Genomic DNA, 21888 nt, shown 5'->3' with positions numbered 1-21888 from the left:
CTCCGCCTATCAGCGGCCAGGCTGCTGTGCCCGCGGCCAACCGCTACGCGCGGCGGTGCGCGCAGAGCCAATCAGCAGCGAGGAGGGCGGGACCAGCGCCGCGGAGCGCTGGGGTTGGGCAGGGAGGCGGCGGCGCCGCAGCTCTGCGGGTCCCAGCAGGCGCCGCGGCGGGGCCTGGGGCTCGGCCCGGGGCAGGGCAGGGCTGTGCGGGGAGGCTGCGGCCCAGCGGCGCTCGGGGGGGCCGCCCCAGTGCCCCCAGGGCACCGCAGCCGCCGGGGGTGAGCTGCGCCCGGCAGCGACTGCAGCCTCCGGCTCTGCCCGGCCGGCAGCAGCTGCAGCCCGGCCCTGGGCCTCTGCTTCCCCCCGGCGCTGGCAGGAGGCAGCTCAGGCCTGGCGCTGGGCAGCAGGCCCCAGATGGCTGCGGTGAGGACCAGCCTGGTGGGATCCTGCTCCTGGCAGGTCTCGGAGGGGTTTCCTTGGCGGGGAGAGGCTTCTGGAGCCCTCTGAGGGGCTGCAGGTGGTGTGGGGGCAGTGCCCCAGCTCCGCTTGGTAGGCACCGGGGGGATGGGAGAAAACCTTGGAGGTGATGGAGCCCAAGCATGGCCCCAGGGCACCTCCAGGCCGTGGCCCTCAGCACCACACCTCCAGGGCTTGGAAACCCTCCGGGCCTGGGGCCTCCACCCCTGCCGTGGGCAGCCTGAGCCAGACCTGGGCAAGCCTCAGGGGGCAGAAATTGTTCCTCACGGCCAAGCTCAACCTCCCTTGGGCCAACATGAGGCCATCTCCTCTTGTCCCATCACTTAGGAGAAGACTTAGAGCCCAGAAGGCTGCATGCTCCTCTGGGGAGCTGTAGAGAGCTGAAGGTCTCCCCTCAGCCTCCTTTGTCCCCCAGGCTCCCTCAGCTGCTCCTCACAAGTTCTCAGACCCTCGCCCACCTTGGTTGCCCTTCTCTGGCCCTGCTGCAGCCTCTCAGTGTCCTGGCAGTGAGGAGCCCAAGCCTGACCCCAAGCTTCCAGCTGTGGCCTCCCCAGTGCCCAGCCCAGGGGGACAGTCCCTGCCCTGCTCCTGCTGGCTCTGCGTTCAGGAGTCCCTCTGCATCTGCCCTGCCCCTGGAGCAAGATGGGAGGAGGGCTGGGAGGTGACAGCAGCAGGCACTGGAGCAGGCTGCCCAGGGAGTGCCCATCCCTGGGGGTCTGGGAGAGACCTGTGGCCACTTGGGGATGTGGTTTGATGGCCATGGTGGGGTTGGGTTGATGGTTGGACTGGATGCCCTTAGAGGTCTTCCTGATGCTCTTAGAGGTCTTCTCCAACCTCCATGATTCTGTGGCTGTTGTCTCATCTGAGCAGCAATTTGTCTCCCCTCAGGACATGGTTTGGTGCCATGATGGTGTTGGGTGGGTGGTTGGACTCAGTAACCTCAGAGACCTTCTTCAGCCCAACCCATTCTCTGGCCTGCAGGACCCCAGGTCTCCTGTGGAGAGCCTGCTCCATGCAGACCGCCCTGGGCCCTGGCTCACCTGCCCCAAGGAGCAGAGCAGGCAGCTGAGGGTGGAGCTGCAGCTGGAGAGGGCCTCCCCCGTGGGCTGTGTGGGCTTGGGTGGGTGGGCACCAAGGAGGGCAGGACCCTGGGCTGGGCTTGGGGTGGCTCCAACCCCCTGCTCCTTGTTGTCTACATGCAGGGAGCTGTGGCTGTGCCTTTGTCCAGCTGGAGGTTGGAGCTTCCTCAGGGCCCTGGGCCAAGCCTACCTCAGCCTGCTGCTAGCATGGCCTTGGGGACAGCAGCAGAAGCCAAGCTGGACCAGAGCTGCTGCAGGGCCTGGATGGTCAAGGAAGGTGAGAATGGTGGTGGGATGGAGCTGGCTGGGAGGTGAGGAGCAGAGATGACATCAAGGTCCCCTCCCCACAGAGGACTTCCCAGCGCTGGTGGTGGGACAGAGGTGGCACCGCCTGTGAGTGACCTGCAGTCAACCCTGCCACAAGCACAGCCAGGCTGAGTTGAGCTTCCTGCACCTGTGCAATGCCAGCAGACCCCCAGGTGTCCCCCAGGTGTGTCCCCCTGTTGTGAAGGGGTTTCGTTTGGGTTTGGGGGGAGGAAATAGGAGGCTGAATTTAGAAGGGTTTAAATAATTTAATATTCTATACACAAGGAATTCCCTCCCCCCTTTTCCCCAGACTGTGTGCAGTTACCCCACACAGGTTCTTTGTATGCAGTTGTGAAACTATATTACAGAATGTCCATTCACAGCAAAATCAGAAATTTAGTAGAGGTTTGGAAGGATTTAGATAAAGAGTCTGCGGCATGGAAGTGCCAGTGGTAAAATTACTGAGAGTCTGTGCTGCCCGAGTTGGGATTGCTCAGTTCCTCACTGGCTGGAGTCACAGTTCGGTGAGCCCAGATATGTGCAGCAAAGCCACGTTGCTGACCCTCGTGGGTCTGAATAGTTCAGGTATTCCTGGGGCGCGCTGTCTGAAGGCTCCACGGGCACGGTGAAGCTGGGAACTACAGGCTGGGGCGGCGGCTGGCCCGGAGTGCCTTGGCTGAATTTTCCCTGGGCTGGTGCAAGGCACCGTGGGCTGGAATCACGCAGCGGCGGTGGCTCCAAAAGCAGCAAAGCGGCTAGGAGCGGCGGGTGGAGGAGAGGAGAGGTGGCAGGAACACTGATTGTCCCTTTTATGAGGTTTGTGCCTGAGATTGATGGTCCTTGGCCACAATTCTGTCCAATAAGAGTCTGGCAGCAGGCCAAAACATACCAAATAAGGTGAAATCCACAGGTCTGGTACCCCCAAATATGGAGAGGGGTCTGGTGGATCCCCACCCTAGGCGGGTGAGCTTACATAAGGTGCTTACTTCAGCCTTGCAAGCAGGCAGGCCAGACTCAAAGGCACCAGGCTTATTGTGCTCCTTTGTCCCCCCTTAATTTGTTTTCCCCAAGTTTGGGCAGGGTAACACCTTTCGGGGGGACAACATGTCCAGGCATGAATAGGCTTGTAAACACGGCCATCTGGGGCCTGTGCAACCCTCCACCACAGCCCCACACAGCAAGGCCTGGTAGGTTCCTCTCCCCTCCACTCTGTCTTTTCCTCCCCAGAGCTGCTGAGGCTTCTCCTCTGCCCCATGGAGAGGCATCAGGGGGCTGTGACCAGGCTGGGAGACACAGTCCTGAGCTGTCTTCTGCTTGACCTCATGTTCCCCAGGAGGATGTGAAGCCCATGGACAGCCTCTGGAGCTCCAGCCCTGCCTTCTTCAGAATTTTTTTCCAGAACCAGACTCATAAGTAGGCTGCTGAGGTCCATCTGCAGGCCTGGAGACACCTTCAGGTGTTGTCACCAAGTCCATGGGTGCCTGGAGCCTGACTCTGATCTCCCCATGGGGCTGGGTATGTCCCCATGGGGTTGGTTGGTTGACCTCTGGGGCTGAGAACCTCTATCTGCATTAGCTTCACCGAGTAGGAGTGGCTGAAGAACCTCCTGCAGCAGCAGGCAGCTGGAGACCTTCTCACCTCAGCCTCCTGGTGCAGATGCTGCTGTTGGTGGCACAGAGCTGGGCATGGAGGCTCCAGACTGGCACAGGCCCTAGAGTGACCCATCTGAGAATCCAGGAGGTCCCACAGAACCAGGTGAGACAGATAGAGGCCATGCTGAGGTGCAAGGAGGGCTCCCCATGAAGCTTTCTCTGGTGTTTGCTACTCAACAGGATGAGGGGCACCGTGGCCACGCACTGGGACCTGCCCTTGGGTCACAACAACCTCAGGAAGGCTCCAGGCCTGGAGGGGTCCCAAAGCCATGGAGATGTGGTGCTGAGGGCCATGGGTTCACAGAATCCCAGGCTGTTATGAGCTGGAAGGACCTAAAAAGCTCATCCAGTCCAAGCCTTGCCAGAGCAGGTCGCACAGGAACACAGCCAGGTGGGGCTTGAATATCTCCAGAGGGAGATCCACACACCCCTGGGCAGCCTGTGCCAGGCTCTGTCACCCTCACAGGGAAAAAAATCCTCCTCATGCTTCCATGGAACTTCTATGGCTCAGCCTCCACACTACCCTTCTGTCCCTGGGCATGGCCCAGTAGAGCCTGGCTCCAGCCCCAGGCACTCAGCTCTACATCTCCATCAGCATTCATGAGGTCACCTTCAGGCTCCTCCTCTTGGAGGTCCCAGCCTCATCTCCCTCAGGCTCTCCTCAGCAGAAGCTCTTCCACTGCCTTCAGCATTTTGGGGCTCTGCACTGGACACTCACAGAGGGAAGTTTGAGAGGCTCAGGAGCAGCTGTCCCTGGGTGCCAAGAAGCAAGCGAGCAGGGCAGGCTTCGGCCTGGCTGGAAGGGGACCTGTGGATGGAGCTGAGGAGCAGAAGGTGAGTCTCTGCCCTGTGGCAGAGGGGACAGGCCTCTCTGGTGAGGGCTATCAACCTAGAGTGAAGCTGTGCAGGGAGAAGATGAGGAGAGCCAAGGCCCAGCAGGAGCTCAGCCCAGCAGGAGCTCAGCCCAGCTACAGCCATTGAGGGCAGTAAGAAATGTGTCTATGAATTCATCTCCAACCAAAGCAGGACTTGGGAAGTCTCCATCCTGCGTTGGGTGCAGAGGGCAGCAGTGACTGAGGAGGAGGAGGAGGAGGCTGAGCTGCTCAGTGCCTACTGTGCCTCAGCCTTTAGCTCTGGGTCTAGCAGTTCCCTGGACAGCAGCTTCAGGAACCAGGGGCCAAGGAGGGGAATCAGAGCGAGGTCACCACAGTGAGGCAGTGGTCAGGGATCTGCTAAGCCACTTAGACCCACACAAGTCCCTGGGGCCTGACGGGCTGCAGCCAAGGGTGCTGCAGGAGCTGGCAGCTGTGCTGGCCAAGCTGCTCTCCCTCATTCACCTGCAGTCCTGGCTCGTGGGGAGGTGCCAATGGTCTGGAGGGTAGCAAATGTGAGACTGCCTGGAGGAAAGGAGGAGACTGTGAGCCTGTGAGTGTGCCCTGGGTGCCAGGGAAGCCATGGAGCAGGGCACCTCAAGCACCATTGCACACCATAAAGGGAACAACCAGGGGAGCAGGCCCAGGCAGCAGGGGTTTGTGGAGGGCAGGTCCTGCCTGACCAACCTGGCCAAGCACAAGATGACTGTGGGGTGAGGGAAAGGCTGTGGGTATTGCCCACCCAGAGTGTGGAAAAGCCTTTGGCACTGCTCCCCACAGAGCTCTGTTGTGGAGGCAGGGAATTAACATGGCCGAGTCAGGAATATAGATAAAAATAGAGTTATTTTATTTCCCTGAAACCTGCCCCAAAACCATACACAGAAATTAATTTAGTTTTAATTAGCAGATTGAGTTTGACTGAGAAGGTCTTACAAGGATAACATAGGTAAATTTGACTATTTCAGAAGTCAGGAGTTGGAAAAGGCTAAGCTACTAAACACAGCATTCCCACTGTCCATCAGGCTGAGCCAGAGTTACTCACAGGTGAGCCAGGCTGGCTGAGAGAAAGGGCATTCCAGATGCTTGTCCCCTCGCTCTGTGTCAAAAGACATCCGAGGCTCGTTCAGGCCTATGAAGCTGCATAGAGGAGGTGCTTATGGTGGAAGCTGTCCAAAGCAGGGACGGTCCTGTCCCTCAGGAGCTTGTACTCAGAGCACCAGGGGACTCTTTCTGCAGGAACTATCCAGGTGGGGGAGAACTCTGAGGCAGGGACCCCAAGGTGGCAAATACCCCAATATTTATACCCTTCCTAGACAAAGAGCAGAGTTACCACTTCCTAGGTGCAAAGACCACAGCCAATCCCCATCTCAGTTCCAGCGCAGGCACTGCAGGGGCACCTCTCGTGCTGGAAGGGCCTTTTGCTCCCCCCTTTCACACCTGCAGGGCAGGGGGGGGATACAGGTTTTCTGTGCCTTTCCTCTCCCACTCAAACCATGGAGGGAGAAGAATTTTGGGGTTTACAGGACTCCAGGACATTCCCAACCCAGTGGTAATGAGCATCTTTGTCTAGAAATTCAGAGTGGTAGGTGACCCCCTTGCAATCCAGTAAGCTGTGTGACCTATGTACATATACAGCTTAGCCGTTCCAATATTAACAATATTTAACGGCACTTAGTAGGAGCTCCAGCAATGCTTAACAAGGCTTAACAGTAGCCCAAATATTAAATGAAGCTACACAGTAATTTGAGTAATTAATTGCTCTGTTCCTGGTGGAGCAATAGAGTTCATGGCAGAGCCTCAGATGCTCTGAGTCCATGGCTGGAGGTCACACTCTGCGAGTCCTGATGCCATCATCCACTGGCCACCCCGGTGATACGCCTCCATCTCTTGTGTAGCTGGTTCTCCCTTTCCCAGGTGCTGGTCAGGAACTGGTCCTTGGCTGTGACCTTAACCTGTAGGGAGACAAAACCTGCCTTGGCCCATAAAGGCCAGGCTTGACAATAACTGGGGACGACTCACCGTGCACTAATGTGGCTTTTTCCATTGGCATCTAGAGCTTCCCAGGCATATAAGCCTCTGGGTTTATCCAGTGTCATTGGCACTACCCCTGCAGAGGGTAGCCTGACGAGCCCAGGTTGGCCCACTTGCATCTGGGACAAGGGTTTATCCTTAATCCCTCCTGGCACAAGGTCACTATCCACTATCAGCTCAGCTGGGCAGAAGGCTTTAATCTTGGGGCTTCCATAGCTTCCCCAACGATTACTGACTGTGAAGACTGCTTGGGCCAAATATGAGTCCCAGCCACCTTTAGACACATTTGCATGTCTTTTGGTCAGGCCATTTGCCCTCTCGACAATGCCATTTGCCTGGGGGTAATACGGGGTATGAAACACCCATTTCACCCCTTCACTGCTGCCCAGTCTTGCACTGGGGTTGCAGTGAAGTGTGATCCATTGTCACTCTGGATGCACTCAGGCATTGGCAAGATGCCAAACCAACGACTGAGTCTAGTCTGGGTAATTTCTAAAGTGGGGGGGGGAGGGACGACCACCCAAACTGTCACACAGGCTAGGCACTGCTGCTGCGAGGGGAGGGGTGTTAGCATTCAGCTTCCTGCAATCTATAGTAAGCCTCCAGCATCCATCCATTTTTTTAACTGGCCAGACCGGGGAATTGTATGGGGAGTGAGTCCCACAGATTATCTGTCTCCTCTCCGAGGCGGCGATCACCTCCGAGAGGCCTTGCCTGGCTGTTGCAGGTAAGGGGTATTGGGATACATAGGTGATGCCAGCTTGGGGTAACGCTGGAGCCAACTGCAGGGTGTTTACATTGGCTGTTCTCACCCTCCTTGACTCCACCCCATAGGAGCTGAAGCTCCAAAGAGACCCCTTTGGAAGATGCCATCTTTTGCCAGCCAGCACAGCAAACCCCAATACATTCCCTGGGTAGGGGCTTAAGGCACCTTCCACCAAGGTGCTGCGTTTGCCCCCTGGGAGCCATACCCTTGTTTTAGCTCGATAGCAGATACCAGGTGGCCCTGTAACACCTTGTATTTTTGTCCTGTTATGGGGTGGCTGTATCCCCAGGCTCTTTGCCAGGGCTGAATTTAGGACACTAATTTGAGCACCTGTGTCAATTAGCAGTTTCACAGCAGTTCTGTTGGGTCCAGTCAGGGTTAAGATAAAAGGCTCATCATTGGCAGACATTAACAAAGCGGTGACAGAGGCCTGACGCAGCCACCGCCTCGTTTAGTTTTTTGTCTCCTGTCAGGAAGGTAAGGAAGAGTTAACCTCCCTGCCCAGGGACGCCAGGGAAACAATCACACAGGGGGGCTGCTGCTTCTGTGCTCCGGCGTTTGCTACGAGAGCCACCACTGGGCAAGGCACTGGCCCTGGGCTTGTCGTGGCTGTCTCTGGGCTTATCAGCCAGATTTTGAATGCATCGTACTAAATCTTTCAGCTGCCAATCTGCTAAGCTCTTTCAGGATGATTTTGGATAGCCCTAGGGATAGGGCTTGCCTGTAGCATCTGTCGGAGAGTTCAGCTGTCTGGATCTCAAATTGCCCTGTTTGTGTTGGTCCCTTCCTATACGTCTCCTGGGGAGAAGTTTGCAAGATCTGTCCCCCTGGAGTAGTCCTTTACTGACCGGACCTGTCAGAGCATGGTCCTGGTTTTTCCTGTGGGAGAAGCACCAGATCGTCTCTCCCCAGACTTTCTGTCTTCGGGAGAACCAAACCCAAACTGGAGCCCATGAGCATTTAAGTCTGTCAGAAGTTCAGCCCAAGTCATCACAGGTTCTTGTGCCTCTTCCTCTGCATTTTCTGCGATCACCCTTTGAATTATCTCTGTATTTTTCTCTGTATTTTTCACTGCTCAGACTTGCAGGCTCGCTGGCAATCCCTGCACAATAGGGTGTAACTGCTCTGGATCTAAGGGAGCATTTAAGGGGCAGTTGTATTTTCCCTTATCCTATATTGCCTGCACACAGGCGAGTCTGCGGAGAGCTGTGATCAGGTCAGAGGATCTGGTAACTCTTAGTTCCATTGGCTCCCCCCTGTAAGCTGGCTGAAAGCTGCTTCCCCAGTGAGCTATCTGGGCAGTGAGGCTGTGCGTCCCCTTGGGCTCACATGTCAGGAACACATCATCCCCCCAGTCTCCAGCTGCTTCTTCGGAGTCTAAGAGGACTTTGTCCCCACCAGCTCGAGAGGCCCTGTAGACATTTTCTGCCAGCAAGTCACCTGGCTCTCTCGTGTATTTGATCTGCAAGTCACTGAGCTGCATGTCTGTGTATTGCTTTTTAACAGTGGTGGTGGCAGTGCCACATTTTCACAGTATCACAATATCACCAAGGTTGGAAGAGACCTCACAGATCATCAAGTCCAACCCTTTACCACAGAGCTTAAGGCTAGACCCTGGCACCAAGTGCCACGTCCAATCCTGCCTTGAACAGCTCCAGGGATGGCGACTCCACCACCTCCCCAGGCAGCCCATTCCAGTAGCCAATGACTCTCTCAGTGAAGAACTTTCTCCTCACCTCCAGCCTAAATTTCCCCTGGTGCAGCCTGAGGCTGTGTCCTCTCGTTCTGGTGCTGGCCACCTGACAGAAGAGAGTAACCTCCTCCTGGCTACAACCTCCCCTCAGGTAGTTGTAGACAGCAATAAGGTCTCCCCTGAGCCTCCTCTTCTCCAGGCAAAACAATCCCAGCTCCCTCAGCCTCTCCTCATAGGGCTGTGCTCAGGGCCTCTCACCAGCCTTGTTGCCCTTCTCTGGACATGCTCAAGCATCTCAATGTCCCTCCTAAACTGGGGGGCCCAGAACTGAACACAGCACTCAAGGTGTGGTCTAACCAGTGCAGAGTACAGGGGCAGAATGACCTCCCTGCTCCTGCTGACCACACCATTCCTGATGCAGGCCAGGATGCCACTGGCTCTCTTGGCCACCTGGGCACACTGCTGGCTCATGTTCAGGCAGGTATCAATCAGCACCCCCAGATCCCTCTCTGTTTGGCTGCTCTCCAGCCACTCCGACCCCAGCCTGTATCTCTGCATGGGGTTGTTGTGGCCAAAGTGCAGCAACCTGCACTTGGAGCTATTGAACCCCATCCCCTTGGACTCTGCCCATCTGTCCAGGCGGTCAAGGTCCCACTGCAGAGACCTACTGCCCTCCAACCCAGACACATCTGCCCCCAGCTTAGTGTCTTCTGCAAACTTGCTGATGACTGACTCCATGCCCTCATCCAGATCATCTATGAAGATGTTAAAGAGGATGGGGCCCAGCACTGATCCCTGAGGGACACCACTAGTGACAGCTGTCAGATGGATGTGGCACCATTCACCACTACTCTCTGGGTCCGGCCCTCCAGCCAGTTCCTAACCCAGCACAGAGTGCTGCCATCCAAGCCATGGGCTGACAGCTTAGCCAGCAGTTTGCTGTGGGGTCAGTGTCAAAGGCCTTGCTGAAGTCCAGACAGACCACATCCACAGGCCTCCCCACAGGCACCAAGCGGGTCACCTGATCATAGAAGGAGATCAGGTTGGAGAGGCAGGATCTGCCCTTCCTAAATCCATGTTGGCTGGACCCGAGCCCTTTGCCATCCCTCAGGTGCGCAGTTATCGCCCCCAAGAGAACCTGCTCCATCAGTTTCCCTGGCACTGAGGTCAGGCTGACAGGTCTGTAGTTCCCAGGTTCCTCCATCCGACCCTTCTTGCGGATGGGGATCATGTTGGCAGTTTCCAGTCTCCTGGGACCTCTCTGGTGAGCCAGGACTGCTGGAAAATGATGGAGAGCAGCTTGGCCAGCTCAGCTGCCAGCTCTCTCAGCACCCTGGGATGGATCCCATCTGGTCCCATGGACTTGTGGGTGTCCAGGTGGCTCAGCAGGTCCTGAACTAATTCCTCATGAATTTCCAGGGCAACACACTGCTCCATGACCCCATCCCCCAGTTCAAGAGGCCACTTGCCCTGAACTCCTCCCTCCTTGCTGTTGAAAACTGAGGCGAAGAAGGCATTCAGGACCTCAGCCTTTTCCTCGTCGTCAGTTATAGTGTTCCACTCCTGGTCCAGTAAGCAGTGGAGGCTCTTCTTGCCCTTCTTTTTAGCATTGGTACATTTATAAAAGTGCTTTTTATTATCTTTCACGGAAGTGGCCAGCCTAAGTTCTAGCTGGGCCTTAGCCTCTCTAATTTTTCTCCTGCATAATCTGGCTACTTCCTTAAACACATCTGCCTTTAATGTCCAAGATCTGTGTCGTTGTGACAGGCAGGAGGCTTTTATGCCCCATGGCATCCTCCTCACCAGAGCTCTCTTCCCCGCTAGCTACAGGGGAGTCTGGCTGGTGTTGCAGAATGGCTAAAGGAGAACAGACAGGACTTAATGCTGGGCAAGCAGGATGCATATATAGAACTAAAGTAAGGCTGTGCTAGGCCACACTGAAACAAAGGCTTCATTGAAAACAAAGGCAGCATTTGATATAGCTCGGCCGGGAGGCACTGTCCTTGACGAGTCAGCAAACAACTGAAGCAGAGCAGAATCCGTCTGACTCTGCCTGAGGTAAGAAGGTAGGTTTGCAGCTTGCAGCTGTAGCAGCAAGTAGGTGCACTATGTGTCCTGGAGTCTTGTACCCCTAAATTCCTCTCCTGCCCGGACTTCGGGGGGAAAGGGGAAAAGCCGCCTGGTTTCCCTCCCTCCTTGCCTGCCCTGCAGCCGTGAAGGGGCGGAGGACTGCCCCGTGAGTTCCCGCACTGGATCCAGGCTGGAATTGGCCGTGCACTTTTGTGCCTAAGATGTGGTAACTCTGCCCTTTGTCTAGCGAAGGTTATAAATATTGGGGGTCTTCCTGCCTTTGGGGTTCCCGCTTTGGAGTTTTGCCTGTGCCTGGACGTATGTGTCTGCCTGAACTCACACACTCTCCCCGCCTTGACTGCAGAGACCTTCAAAGGGATTGCTTTCCTATTGACACCTTTGTGTGCCTAACGACCCTTAACGACCTCTTAACGATCCACCTGCAGCCGTTGAAAGGGATCGAGAGAGAGAAACAGACCGCAGGAAGAAGCCTGAGTGAGTTATTTGGCTTAGCTTAATTTAGCAAGAAACCGCTATTAATTAATAGCTGAGGCCTTTTCCAACTTATGACTTCCAAAATAGTCAAATTATTGATAGTATCCCTGTAGTTTAATTCTCATGCGACTGAATCTGCTTATTAAACTAAATTAATCTTTGTATATATGGTTGTGGGGGCGGGTTTTTGGGAAAATAAAAAATAACTATTTTTGATAAATTCCCGACTCGGCCACATATTAATTCCTGCTCTCTGCAACACCATGCAAGTGAGGTCTTTCTGGATTCAGCCATTTGGCTCCTTACATGCATGCATATATTGTCTGTAGCACATACAAGCGCACGTCTACCGCATGCAGTTGTCACTCGCTTTTGATCCACACTGGACTGTGCAGTGTCCTTTCTTTAACCCTTCTCCGCGAGATCCTCTCCACAGGTTGGGACCTGGGCTTCCTGCGCGACTTCGTAGCTTTTCGCTGCACAGGGACAGACACAGCAGAATTCTCTGAGTGCCAATGTCTCTTCTACCTGATTTCGGAGGATTCCCTTCCCCTACATTGTCCCTGGGGACATTCTCTGCTTTTCTGCACCTCCACGCCTGCAGGACAGGGGGGAAACAGGTTTTTTGCGCCTTTTTCCTCTCCAAACCAGGGAGGGAGAGGCATTTTGGGGTATACAGGACTCCAGGACAAGCTCTTGGGACCAAACTGCTGCTGATGTCTTGGACAGGCACAGCTCTCCTGGGTAAAGCTCTGCTGGGCAAAAGGGCCCCAAGGGTGGTGGTCAGTGGAGCTAAATCCAGCTGCAGCCGGGCACAAGTGGTGTGCCCCAGGGTCAGCATTGGGACCACTTCTGTTTGACATCTTCATTGATGCCCTGGGAGCAGACACAGAGTGTGCCAGCAGCGAGTCTGCAGATGGCACCAAGGGAGGTGGCAGAGTTGATCTGCAGGAGGCTGAGGAGGCTCTGCAGAGGGACTTGGGTAGGTTGGATTCGTGGCCAGTGTCAATGGGATGAGCCTGAACAAGGTCAAATGCCAGGTCCTGCACTCGGGCCGCAACGACCCCAAGCAACACTACAGGCTTGGGGAAGCTGAAAGCTGCCTGCAGAAAGGGACCTGGGCATGTAATAGGCAAACAACTGAGCAGGAGGCAGCAGTGCCCAGGGGGCAAGGAACGCCAAAAGCAGCCTGGCTGGGGCCAGAAATGCTGTGTCCAGCAGGTGCAGGGAGGGGATTGTCGCCTTGGACTCGGCTCTGGTGAGGCCACAGCTCGAGTGCTGTGTTCAGTTTGGGGCAGCTCAGTCCAAGAGAGATGTGGAGGTGCTGGAGGGGGTGCAGAGGAGGGCAAGGAAGCTGGGAAGGGCCTGGGCAATCACTGCGATGAAGAGCGACTGGAGGAGCTGGGGAGGGTTAGTGTGAAACAGGAGGCTGAGGGCAGAGCTCATCACTGCCCACAGCTACCTGAAAGGAGGCTGCGGGGAGGCTGCTGCTGGTCTCTGCTCACAGGCAGCGACAGAACCAGGGGGAAGGGCCTCAGGCTGCCGCTGGGTAGGTTTGGACTGGACATGAGGGGACATTTTTTCGCAGCGAGAGCGGTCAGGCACTGGAGTGCGCTGCCCGGGGGGTGGTGGAGTCAGCGACCCTGGAGGTGTTTAAGAGCCGTGCAGGGTCGGCGGAGCGATGCCCTCTGTGCCCGCCCACCCCTGCCCCAGAACTCTCTGCCGGTGTGGGGCTCCTTGCGCAGATCAGCTGGAGCCTAAGTCTCCCTCCCTGTCCGTGCCCCTTGCCTGGTTTTGTGCGCTCAGATTCTCTCCTCCCCGAGGCAGGCAGAGGCAGAGGGCTCCGAGCAGGGCGCAGCCGGAGCCGTTTCCCTGTCGTCAGTGGCGGCAGCAGCGGCGGGGAGCAGGGGGCGGAGCAGGGGAGGGGGCGTGGCGGGGAGGTGGGTGGGGATTATGCTAATGAGGCAGCGATGGGAGCCGCAGGGTGGGCGTGACCAGCGCAACCCACGTGACCCAGAGGGGAGCGCGATGGGTACCAGGGGGCGGAGTGATGCTAATGAGGGGAGAAGGCAGCGAATGGGACGCCAGGAGGCCGCGCCGAGCCCTGCCAATGAGGAAGGGTGGGCTGAGAGAGGGGCGGGGCTTGCGAGGCCCGGGGCGAGGCGGACGATGGCCCTGGCCGGAAGGCAGGACAGGGGCGGGGCGAATGCAGAGAGTGGGCGGGGGCATGGTAATGAAGAGCGCGAGGCTTGCCGGGACACAGGCTCAGGGAGCCTTCGGGGGGGCTTGAGCGGCGCTGGGTGTCCGCGCGGAGAACCGAGACCGGGCGGGAGGGGCGGGGAGCGGAGCGGGGAGGCAGCTGGTGTGGGCAGGGAGGTGTCCGTGAGCTAGGGGAGCCCCGCGGAGCACGGGTGGGTGTGTGGGGAGGTTTGGGGTTATCGCTTCTCGGCCTTTTGGCTAAGATCAAGTGTAGTATCTGTTCTTATCAGTTTAATATCTGATACGTCCTCGATGAGAGGACTTTATATTAAACGGATTTTTGGCCGTGGGAGTTGGATCCGGAGCTTGCTCCCTCCGCTCCGCGCATCGTCCTGGTATTGCAGTGCCTCCAGGCACGGTGCACCCCCGCACGGGGACCTTTGGTGGTTAACGACAGACGTGAAGCAGCTGAGGCGCCTCGGCCCGCCCGTGAGGGGCAGGATCTGCCTGCGCAGGGGCTGCGCTCGGGGCTTGGCCTCTCTGCTGCTCTCCACAGGCACAGAGGAACTGTCGCTGCTGGGACGCAGAGCACAGCAGGGCTCAGACAGCTCCGCCAGCGCCCCGAGCCCCGCGGAGCCTGCTCGGCACAGGCTGTCTCTCGCAGGTTGCCTCTCCCCAGGGCGCGCTCCGAGCAGCGATGCTTTGGGCAGGCAGAGAGCAGAGAAGCACCGAGCCAGAGGCGGCGCAGGGCGCAGGGAGGCTGCGCACAGCAGCTCAGCCTCTGCTCCCCGCAGCGCAGAGCAGCAGCAGAGGTGAGAGGAACCTGAGCGAGGGCAGAACGAGGGGAGCGGAGCAGCGGAGCAGGGCAGAAACGGCCTCTGGCTGCGCAGCTGCGGCGCAGAGGTGAGGGCAGAGCTGGGCGCAGTGTGCGCGGCCACTGCTGCTGCCCGCGGGCAGGAGCCATGGCGGGGCGGGGCCCTGCTCCTCCTGCGGCGCTGATTGGCTGCGGCTGCCCGGCTGGGGGCGGGACTTCCGCTCCGGCCCGCGCTCCGCTCCCGCCCCTGGCGCACGTGGCTGCGGCAGCGGCAGAGCAGAGATCTGCGCCGCAGGCTCTGAGCTCCCCAGGCCGGCAGGAGCCTGCCGGGGCCGGCGCTCGGCACCGTCCTGTGCGCGGAGCTCTGCCTCGGCCTCCGCTCTGCGCCCCCCGCGTGTGCCAGGTGGGGAGAGGGCAGCGCTGGGGCTGAGGGGGAGCGGAGCCCCCGGGGGCCGAGGGTCGTGTGCTGGGTCCGGGAGGGGCGTGTGGGGCTCCGGGGCCAGGTGCGTGGGGTTGGGGTGCGGAGGGTGCGTGGCGTTCGTGTGGGTGCGCTGGGTGGGTGCAGGTTTGTGCGGCAGCAGTGGGTGGGTGTGGGGCAGGCTGTGTGTGGCTGTGGTGTGGGTGAGGGGCGTGAGGGTGGGAGTGGGCAGCGCTGGGGCTGTGAGAGGCTGTGTGCGGGTGTGGGGGGTGTGAGTGTGGGGAGCTGCGTGGGGCCGCGGGCAGGCCGTGGGGAGCTGTGTGGGTGTGTGGCGCTGGGGGCGGTGTGGGAGCTGTGCGGGTGGGGTGCGGGTGGGGCCGGCAGAGGTGTGCAGGGTGGGGGTGTGCGGTGCCGTGGGAGGGCTGTGTGCGGCTGTGTGGGCGCGGGTGGGGCCGGTGAGGGGTGGGCGTGTGGGGGGCTCCTGGTGCCGCTTTACTGCCAGGCACAGGGGGAGAGCCCAGCCCTGTCCGTGGCTTTGGTGGGGGTGTCAGGCGTGGGTGGTGTGGCTGTGGCGAGCCCGAACTTGGGAGCGCCTGGGGCCGGTGGCAGCTGTGGGGCGGTTTGGCTGTGCTGGGGCTGGTGGCATCAGAGCCCTCGCGTGGGGGTCTGCTGTGCCCACTCCTTCATCGATGCTGACTCTGCAAGTCTTTTCTACGCTTTTGAAGCATTTTGAGCGGAGTCGAAGTCTTACAGAGCCTAATACCATAGAAGAGAGAAGGGTTTGGGTTTGGAAGAGACCTCCAGTGCTCATCCAGCCCAAGCCCTGCAGTGAGCAGGGAGATCCTCCACTGGCTCCTGCAGCCATAACCTTAATTGTTCTCTATCATTAGGGCTGGGGTTAGTAGGAGCTGCTGTTGGCATAGTGCCCATCTGTGTGATGGGTACAGCAGAGGCTCTGCCCTCAAGCCCATGGTGCTTGTGTGGGGTAAATAACCCACTGCAGACATGCACAGAGAACAGAAGCAGACCTGTGAGTGCTGTGGTGCCTAGGGGGTAGGGGAGCTTAACGAGGAGTGGTTTAAGGTAGTTCCTGTGGTCCAATTTCCAAGGACAGCCTTTTGAGTCAGAGACCGTGGAGAAAGGCCAGGCAGGAGCTGCTGTGCTCTATTTGATGCTGTTCCTAGGGGGTTGGCAGCTGCATCTAATCCATGGCTGCCCTGTGGGGTGGTTGGGTTGGTGTCAGCAGCAGCTGCAGGGTGTGAGTGGTTGCTGAGCCTTCGGGGTTCCTTTGTGGCTTTGGTGTTGTTTGTGGTTAATTTGGGGGCAGTGTTTGTGAGTTTTGTCTCTTGCATATCTGTGGTGGTGGATCCTGTTCCAGAGGCTTGGGGGCACTGAGGTGTGCTGAGGCATGTTTGGGTGTGGCACTTGTTGGGTGCTGCTTGGTGGCTTTGTGCAGTGTTGGCAGTTTGGGGCTCTGGCTGTTGGTGCTGGGGGAATGTTTTGTGTCTGTCTGGATTTCAGGGGTGTGTCTCTGTTGTATTCGTGCGGGGTTGGGATGCTCTGGGTGGAGGTTGTTGCTAACTCTTTGCTGTGTTAGAATCAGTGCAGGGCTTACCCCGAGGGGCGATTGGGGTGGCTCAGTGGGGGTGCTGAGGCAGCTGTGTTGAGGCTGGGTGAGAGTGGGAGTTGTGCTGGAGAGCTCTGGGGCTGGGGCAGTGCCGGCAGTGGTGCGGGGATGGCTGCAAGGCTGTGGGGATGTTTTGGGACAGTAAGGGGTGTAAGGAGTTGTCTGCTGTGATGGTGCTGGGGCAGACAGTGATAGGGTTAATGGGGTGAGTGTGGAGGTGCAGTTGGCTCCTGTTTGTACCAGTGAGGGCTGCTCTCCAAAGGGGTGCTGGGACATGGCAGCTGTGGAGTTGATGATGTCAGTGGGGGTCAGTTCTGGGGCAGGACCTTTCATTTGGAAGGGGAGGATGAAACTGGAAAGAAGGAGGAAAATATTTTGGTAGCAGCACTACAAGAAGGAGTGAATAAGCAAAAGGTCACAAGAATAAGGTTAGAAAAGGATCAATGTGCCCTGTGCAAAAAGAGGAGCACTGGTAAAATGAATGCCCAGAGAGGAGGAAGTCTAAACGGCATTTGCAAGCACAGATGGAGGAAGCAGAATAGGGAGGACCAGGACGGCCTACCCTAGCAGAGCCACTGGCTATAGTGAGGCTAGGGAAAAGGGAAAAGCAGCTGGAATTCTTGGGAGATCCAGGAGCAGCTTTTTCAGTGTTGAATCAAGCCTTGGCACCTCTTGATGAGAGCAGGGTTGCTGTGGCAGGGGCTGCAGGCCAAGCTGAGAAAGCTTACTTTCTGAAGCCTCTTAAGAATAAATTGGGGAACTCTTGGGGCATACAAATTTTTTCGTATATGCCCAAAGCACCAAAGTCACTATTGGGAAGGGATCTTCTGGAAGCCTTGGGAGCAGAAATCAAATTTGATAAAGGGAACATTGAATTTAAAGTGGGGAAGGATCAATGAATTGAGGTGTTGAGTTTGGACCTTCTAGAACCATCTGTCCAGAAAATGAGTGGGAGGCAGGAAATAGAAGCTCAGGTATAGCCCAAGGTATGGGACACAGACCAACCAGGTAAAGCTAAGAATGCCCCTCCAGTTATAATACATCTTAAAGAAGGGGCACAACCAATTAGAATCAAGCAGTATCCTTTAAGCAAAAAGGGTTCTTCCAAATCGGCAACGACAAGGCAGATGCTGCTGCAAAAGGGCTGTGGATGCTAAGAGATGCCCGCCAGCTGCATGAGTCTCTCCACATCAGAGCCAAAGTGCTAGCAAAGAAATGTGGGATCTCGGTCACTGACGCGAAACACATAGTAGCCACATGCCCCCACTGCCAGAAAGCACCACTGTGGTCCAGCAGCATCAACCCCAGAGGCCTTAAAGCCTCCGAAGTGTGGCAGATGGATTTCATGTTCTGTCAGTTACTGAAACCTCGAGCATGGCTAGCGGTAACTGTAGACACATATAGCAGAGTGATCGTAGCTACACAACATCTCAGGACCGACTCCAAAGCGACCATCCAACATTGGCTGACAGCCATGGCATGGCTTGGTGTCCCTAATCAGATTAAACCGGACAGTGGTCTGAATTTTGTCTCTAAATCAGTCCAGACACTTGCTTCGAAATGGGGTATCACCCTGATACACAGCATTCCGTACAACAGCACAGGACAAGCTATAGTTGAATGAGCAAATCAAACCCTGAAAGTTAAATTGGAGGTATTAGCAAAATCAGAAGGGTTTGCCAATGCCATTCCCTCAGGAGATCAAGCGTGCTTGCTAGCAACTGCTCTGTTAGTATTAAATCAGTTCCCCAGAGGGGAGGAGGTAAATAGCCGTTCCCAAAAACATTGGGCCACTCGGATGCTAGAAGAGGGCCTGTCAGTCATAGTTAGAAATGAATTGGGAGAATGGGAACCAGGGTGGAAATTAGTTTTGACAGGGCGAGGGTACGCTGCTGTCAAAAGATGGCAGGGTTAAGTGGTGTCCACTTACGTCTATTAATCAGACCTCCAGAATAAAGCAAATGAAAACTGTGAGTTTCTGTCCACAGGACTGGATTATCGGACGCCCGCGTAATGTGTATGTCCCGGTGGCAGAAGAGGACAACAAGTCAGCAAGCATTCTACCCGTGCCCGAGGGTGTCGCAACAATGAAATCCAAGCAACGGCAAGATAGCCCCCAGAGGGGGTGGCTGCGATGTTTTTGTGTGATCTTGATTTTAGGGCTTGTCACCATAGGACAGGCAGAATCAGAGCACCATCCCCATCGGCCATTCAGGTGGGTCCTACGAAACCCTGCAGATGGTAAAATAATAAAGGAAAACACAACAGCAGGTGCCCCGACCTTTACGACAACAATTGGTGACCTATTCCCCCAGGTAGGAGGACCCAACTCTAAATCATTATGGGGAACATATTGGTGCCCCAGTTCGAACCCAGGAAAGAGTTATTGTGACTATCCAGGATACTGGTTTTGTGGCTACTGGGGATGCGAGACCATTGTAACAAGTGATAGATGGAAACCAGAAAAAGAGGATGACTTTTTACGGGTAAGATGGGGACCAGATGGGTGCGTCAATCCAAAATTCGCGAGCGATGGAATGGTAGCTTCTAAAGGTACTTGTAAACATTTGTATTTAGAAATCCTACACCCGACTTCTGCGGGTTGGGCTGTGGGGAAAATGTGGTCAGTGTTTATTCACAAAGCTTTCACAGATCTAGGAGTGGTGATACAAATTATCAGGCTCATACCAGAAGCACCCCAAGCAATTGGACCTAACCCGGTTATTAACCCACAAATATCTACACCTTTATTATATAATACTACAAGTAATACCGAAGTTATCACACCTGCACCGACACACACCACCAAAATTATGGAACCCTATGGAAATCCTCTTTGGAAACTGATGCAAGCCAGTTACCTGGTGTTAAATAAAACAAACTCAAATCTTACTGAACATTGTTGGTTGTGTTATGGGATAAAACCACCCTTTTATGAGGCTGTAGGAGTAAGTGACATACCCATACAAGTAAATGAATCAAATCCAACCCAGTGCATATGGGACACAGAAAAGCAAGGGATTACATTAGCACAGATGGTGGGAAGTGGCGTGTGTGTAGGCAAAGTCCCAAAGCACAAAGAACAACTGTGTGTTAATAAGACAATATATAAAACCCATAAACCTCCTGCAAAGTGGTTAATACCGGCCAAAAATGCCAAGTGGCTTTGTTCTACTTCGGGAGTTACACCTTGTTTGTCATTGGAAAAAATTAATGAATCCTTAGAATATTGTGTCCAGGCAACTATAGTCCCTAAAATATTTTACCATTCCGAAGAATTTGTCTACGACTCGCAGAGTACCCCAGAACATCATCTGTCAAAACGAGAACCCCGTACGGCACTAACAGTAGCTACTCTACTGACTGTAGGGCATGTGGGAGAAGGCACAGGAGTAACCTCGCAGGTACAACAGAGCAAAGAATTTAAAGCATTAGGGATGGCAGTAGACGAGGACTTGGTAGAAACTGAACAATCAGTAACTGCGTTGGAAAAATCCGTTAGATCATTATCAGAAGTGGCACTACAAAACCCAAGGGGGTTAGATCTAAGGAATTTACAACGAGGGGGGCTATGTGTAGCCCTGGGGGAGGAATGCTGTGTGTATGCAGACCACACTGGGATAGTGAGGGACAATATGGCCCAACTGCGAGAAGGTTTGGAAAAACGGAAACAAGAGCGAGAGGCACAACAACAAAATTGGTTTTCGTCGTGGTTTAACCAATCACCATGGCTGACCACCCTGATAGCCACCTTGATAGGGCTGAGCATAATAATCATGGTAGCATTGACCTTTGGACCCTGTGTGCTGAATAGGCTCGTGTCGTTTTTTTAAGAGCCGGCTAGAGAGTGTTAACATCATGTTGGCAGAACGCCAGCAACTGCTTTAAGAATGTTCTTACTTGAAATTTTCCCCTAGCTAGCCCCAGTTACACCCCCTTATTCCCAGTTACCTCTTCTGACTGTGCCTTATGTTTCCTAGTCAAGTTTGTGGTATGTACATTTTAGATTGCTGTAAAGCACAGAATAAGAACAGGATATTTGAGCTGGATTGGTTATGCATTTAGCTGGATTGGTTGTGCATTTAGTGTGGTTTTATTCGAGATTACGATCTGTATCTTCTTTGAGACTGTTATATTTCAGCCAATTCAATTATGCATAGGGAGGGGGGAAATGCAGGCAGCTAGGGTCAGGCGGCCGGAAGATATCGCGCTGTACGGAAAGGCAGGGACCCTCTCCCTATAGCCAATAGTGCCTAGCTTATGATGTAAGCAGACGGGGGTGACGTTGTAACCCACGCTACATAATCCCGCACCAGCCATCAATAAACGCCATTTGCCGTCCACCACGGTGTCTGTGAGCTGATGGTCCCAGCGGCCTGGGATTGGTCACCATGCCTGAACCAGGTTGCCACGCCACAGAAGGCAACAACTGTAATAACCCTACCTCCTGTGATGAATATGCCTGCTCCAGTGACGTAAACTGTGCCTTGTGCCAGCGCGGGGTGTGCAGGATGGATGGAGTCATCCTGCCTGCAGCCAGCGCTGGGATAAAACAGACCTGCTGCAGAGCTCTGCACGAGTATTGGGGTTCATGCCGCAGGGCACCTGCAGCCCACCCGTGGGCTCCGCTCGCTCACACAGCAGCGGCCACAGGGCGCCTGCAGCTGCCCCGAGCAGCGACAGCGAGCGGCAGAGCGGCACCAGGAGCCCCCCACACGCCCACCCCTCACCGGCCCCACCCGCGCCCACACAGCCGCACGCAGCCCACCCACGGCACCGCACACCCCCACCCTGCACACCTCTGCCGGCCCCACCCGCACCCCACCCGCACAGCTCCCACACCGCCCCCAGCGCCACACACCCACACAGCTCCCCACGGCCTGCCCGCGGCCCCACGCAGCTCCCCACACTCACACCCCCCACACCCGCACACAGCCTCTCACAGCCCCAGCGCTGCCCACTCCCACCCTCACGCCCCTCACCCACACCACAGCCACACACAGCCTGCCCCACACCCACCCACTGCTGCCGCACAAACCTGCACCCACCCAGCGCACCCACACGCACCCTCCGCACCCCAACCCCACGCACCTGGCCCCGGAGCCCCACACGCCCCTCCCGGACCCAGCACACGACCCTCGGCCCCCGGGGATGCCGCTCCCCCTCAGCCCCAGCGCTGCCCTCTCCCCACCTGGCACACGCGGGGGGCGCAGAGCGGAGGCCGAGGCAGAGCTCCGCGCACAGGACGGTGCCGAGCGCCGGCCCCGGCAGGCTCCTGCCGGCCTGGGGAGCTCAGAGCCTGCGGCGCAGATCTCTGCTCTGCCGCTGCCGCAGCCACGTGCGCCAGAGGCGGGAGCGGAGCGCGGGCCGGAGCGGAAGTCCCGCCCCC

The 21888-nt window shown here is 56.4% G+C and overlaps 1 protein-coding gene, 1 long non-coding RNA gene and 1 other non-coding gene across 8 annotated transcripts; 2 read left to right on the top strand and 1 right to left on the bottom strand.

Annotated features, from left to right (window-relative positions):
• The first annotated feature begins 207 nt into the window (after positions 1–207).
• On the top strand, positions 208–20842 carry LOC135174203 (atherin-like). 5 transcript variants are annotated; one of them, XR_010301785.1, is made up of 3 exons: positions 208–459; positions 1680–1833; positions 18488–20842. XR_010301785.1 is itself a non-coding variant. In XM_064141435.1 (3 exons), the coding sequence occupies exons 1-3, from the start codon at positions 14603–14605 to the stop codon at positions 18816–18818; spliced, it is 486 nt and encodes a 161-aa protein (XP_063997505.1). In that variant the 5' UTR covers positions 14588–14602; the 3' UTR covers positions 18819–20842. The 5 variants fall into 5 exon arrangements, 1 of the variants encoding a protein (XP_063997505.1); XR_010301784.1 differs by having other exon boundaries at positions 211–423; XM_064141435.1 differs by lacking the exons at positions 208–459; positions 1680–1833 and adding an exon at positions 14588–14857 and having other exon boundaries at positions 18488–18714; positions 18815–20842.
• Positions 13879–14069, top strand: LOC135174220 (U2 spliceosomal RNA). Its single transcript, XR_010301807.1, has one exon. It is a non-coding gene; the product is annotated as a U2 spliceosomal RNA (small nuclear RNA).
• LOC135174206 (uncharacterized) lies at positions 20566–21834 on the bottom strand. 2 transcript variants are annotated; one of them, XR_010301789.1, is made up of 2 exons: positions 21691–21834; positions 20566–21070 (listed from the first exon to the last, which is right to left on the bottom strand). It is a non-coding gene; the product is annotated as an uncharacterized LOC135174206 (long non-coding RNA). The 2 variants fall into 2 exon arrangements; XR_010301788.1 differs by having other exon boundaries at positions 20566–21041.
• Between the last annotated feature and the right edge of the window lie 54 nt (positions 21835–21888).

Source organism: Pogoniulus pusillus, unplaced genomic scaffold, assembly GCF_015220805.1.
Source record: "Pogoniulus pusillus isolate bPogPus1 unplaced genomic scaffold, bPogPus1.pri scaffold_50_arrow_ctg1, whole genome shotgun sequence".
NCBI classification, from domain to species: Eukaryota; Metazoa; Chordata; class Aves; order Piciformes; family Lybiidae; genus Pogoniulus; species Pogoniulus pusillus.
This window is presented reverse-complemented; position numbering and strand designations above follow the sequence as displayed.

Bases quoted from the DNA above. Each gene is read 5' to 3' on its own strand.
- LOC135174203 (XM_064141435.1), top strand. From the start codon at position 14,603: ATGGCGGGGCGGGGCCCTGCTCCTCCTGCGGCGCTGATTGGCTGCGGC. The intron at 14,858-18,487 runs GTGGGGAGAGGG...TTCTGTCCACAG, and splicing joins GCGCCCCCCGCGTGTGCCAG to GACTGGATTATCGGACGCCC.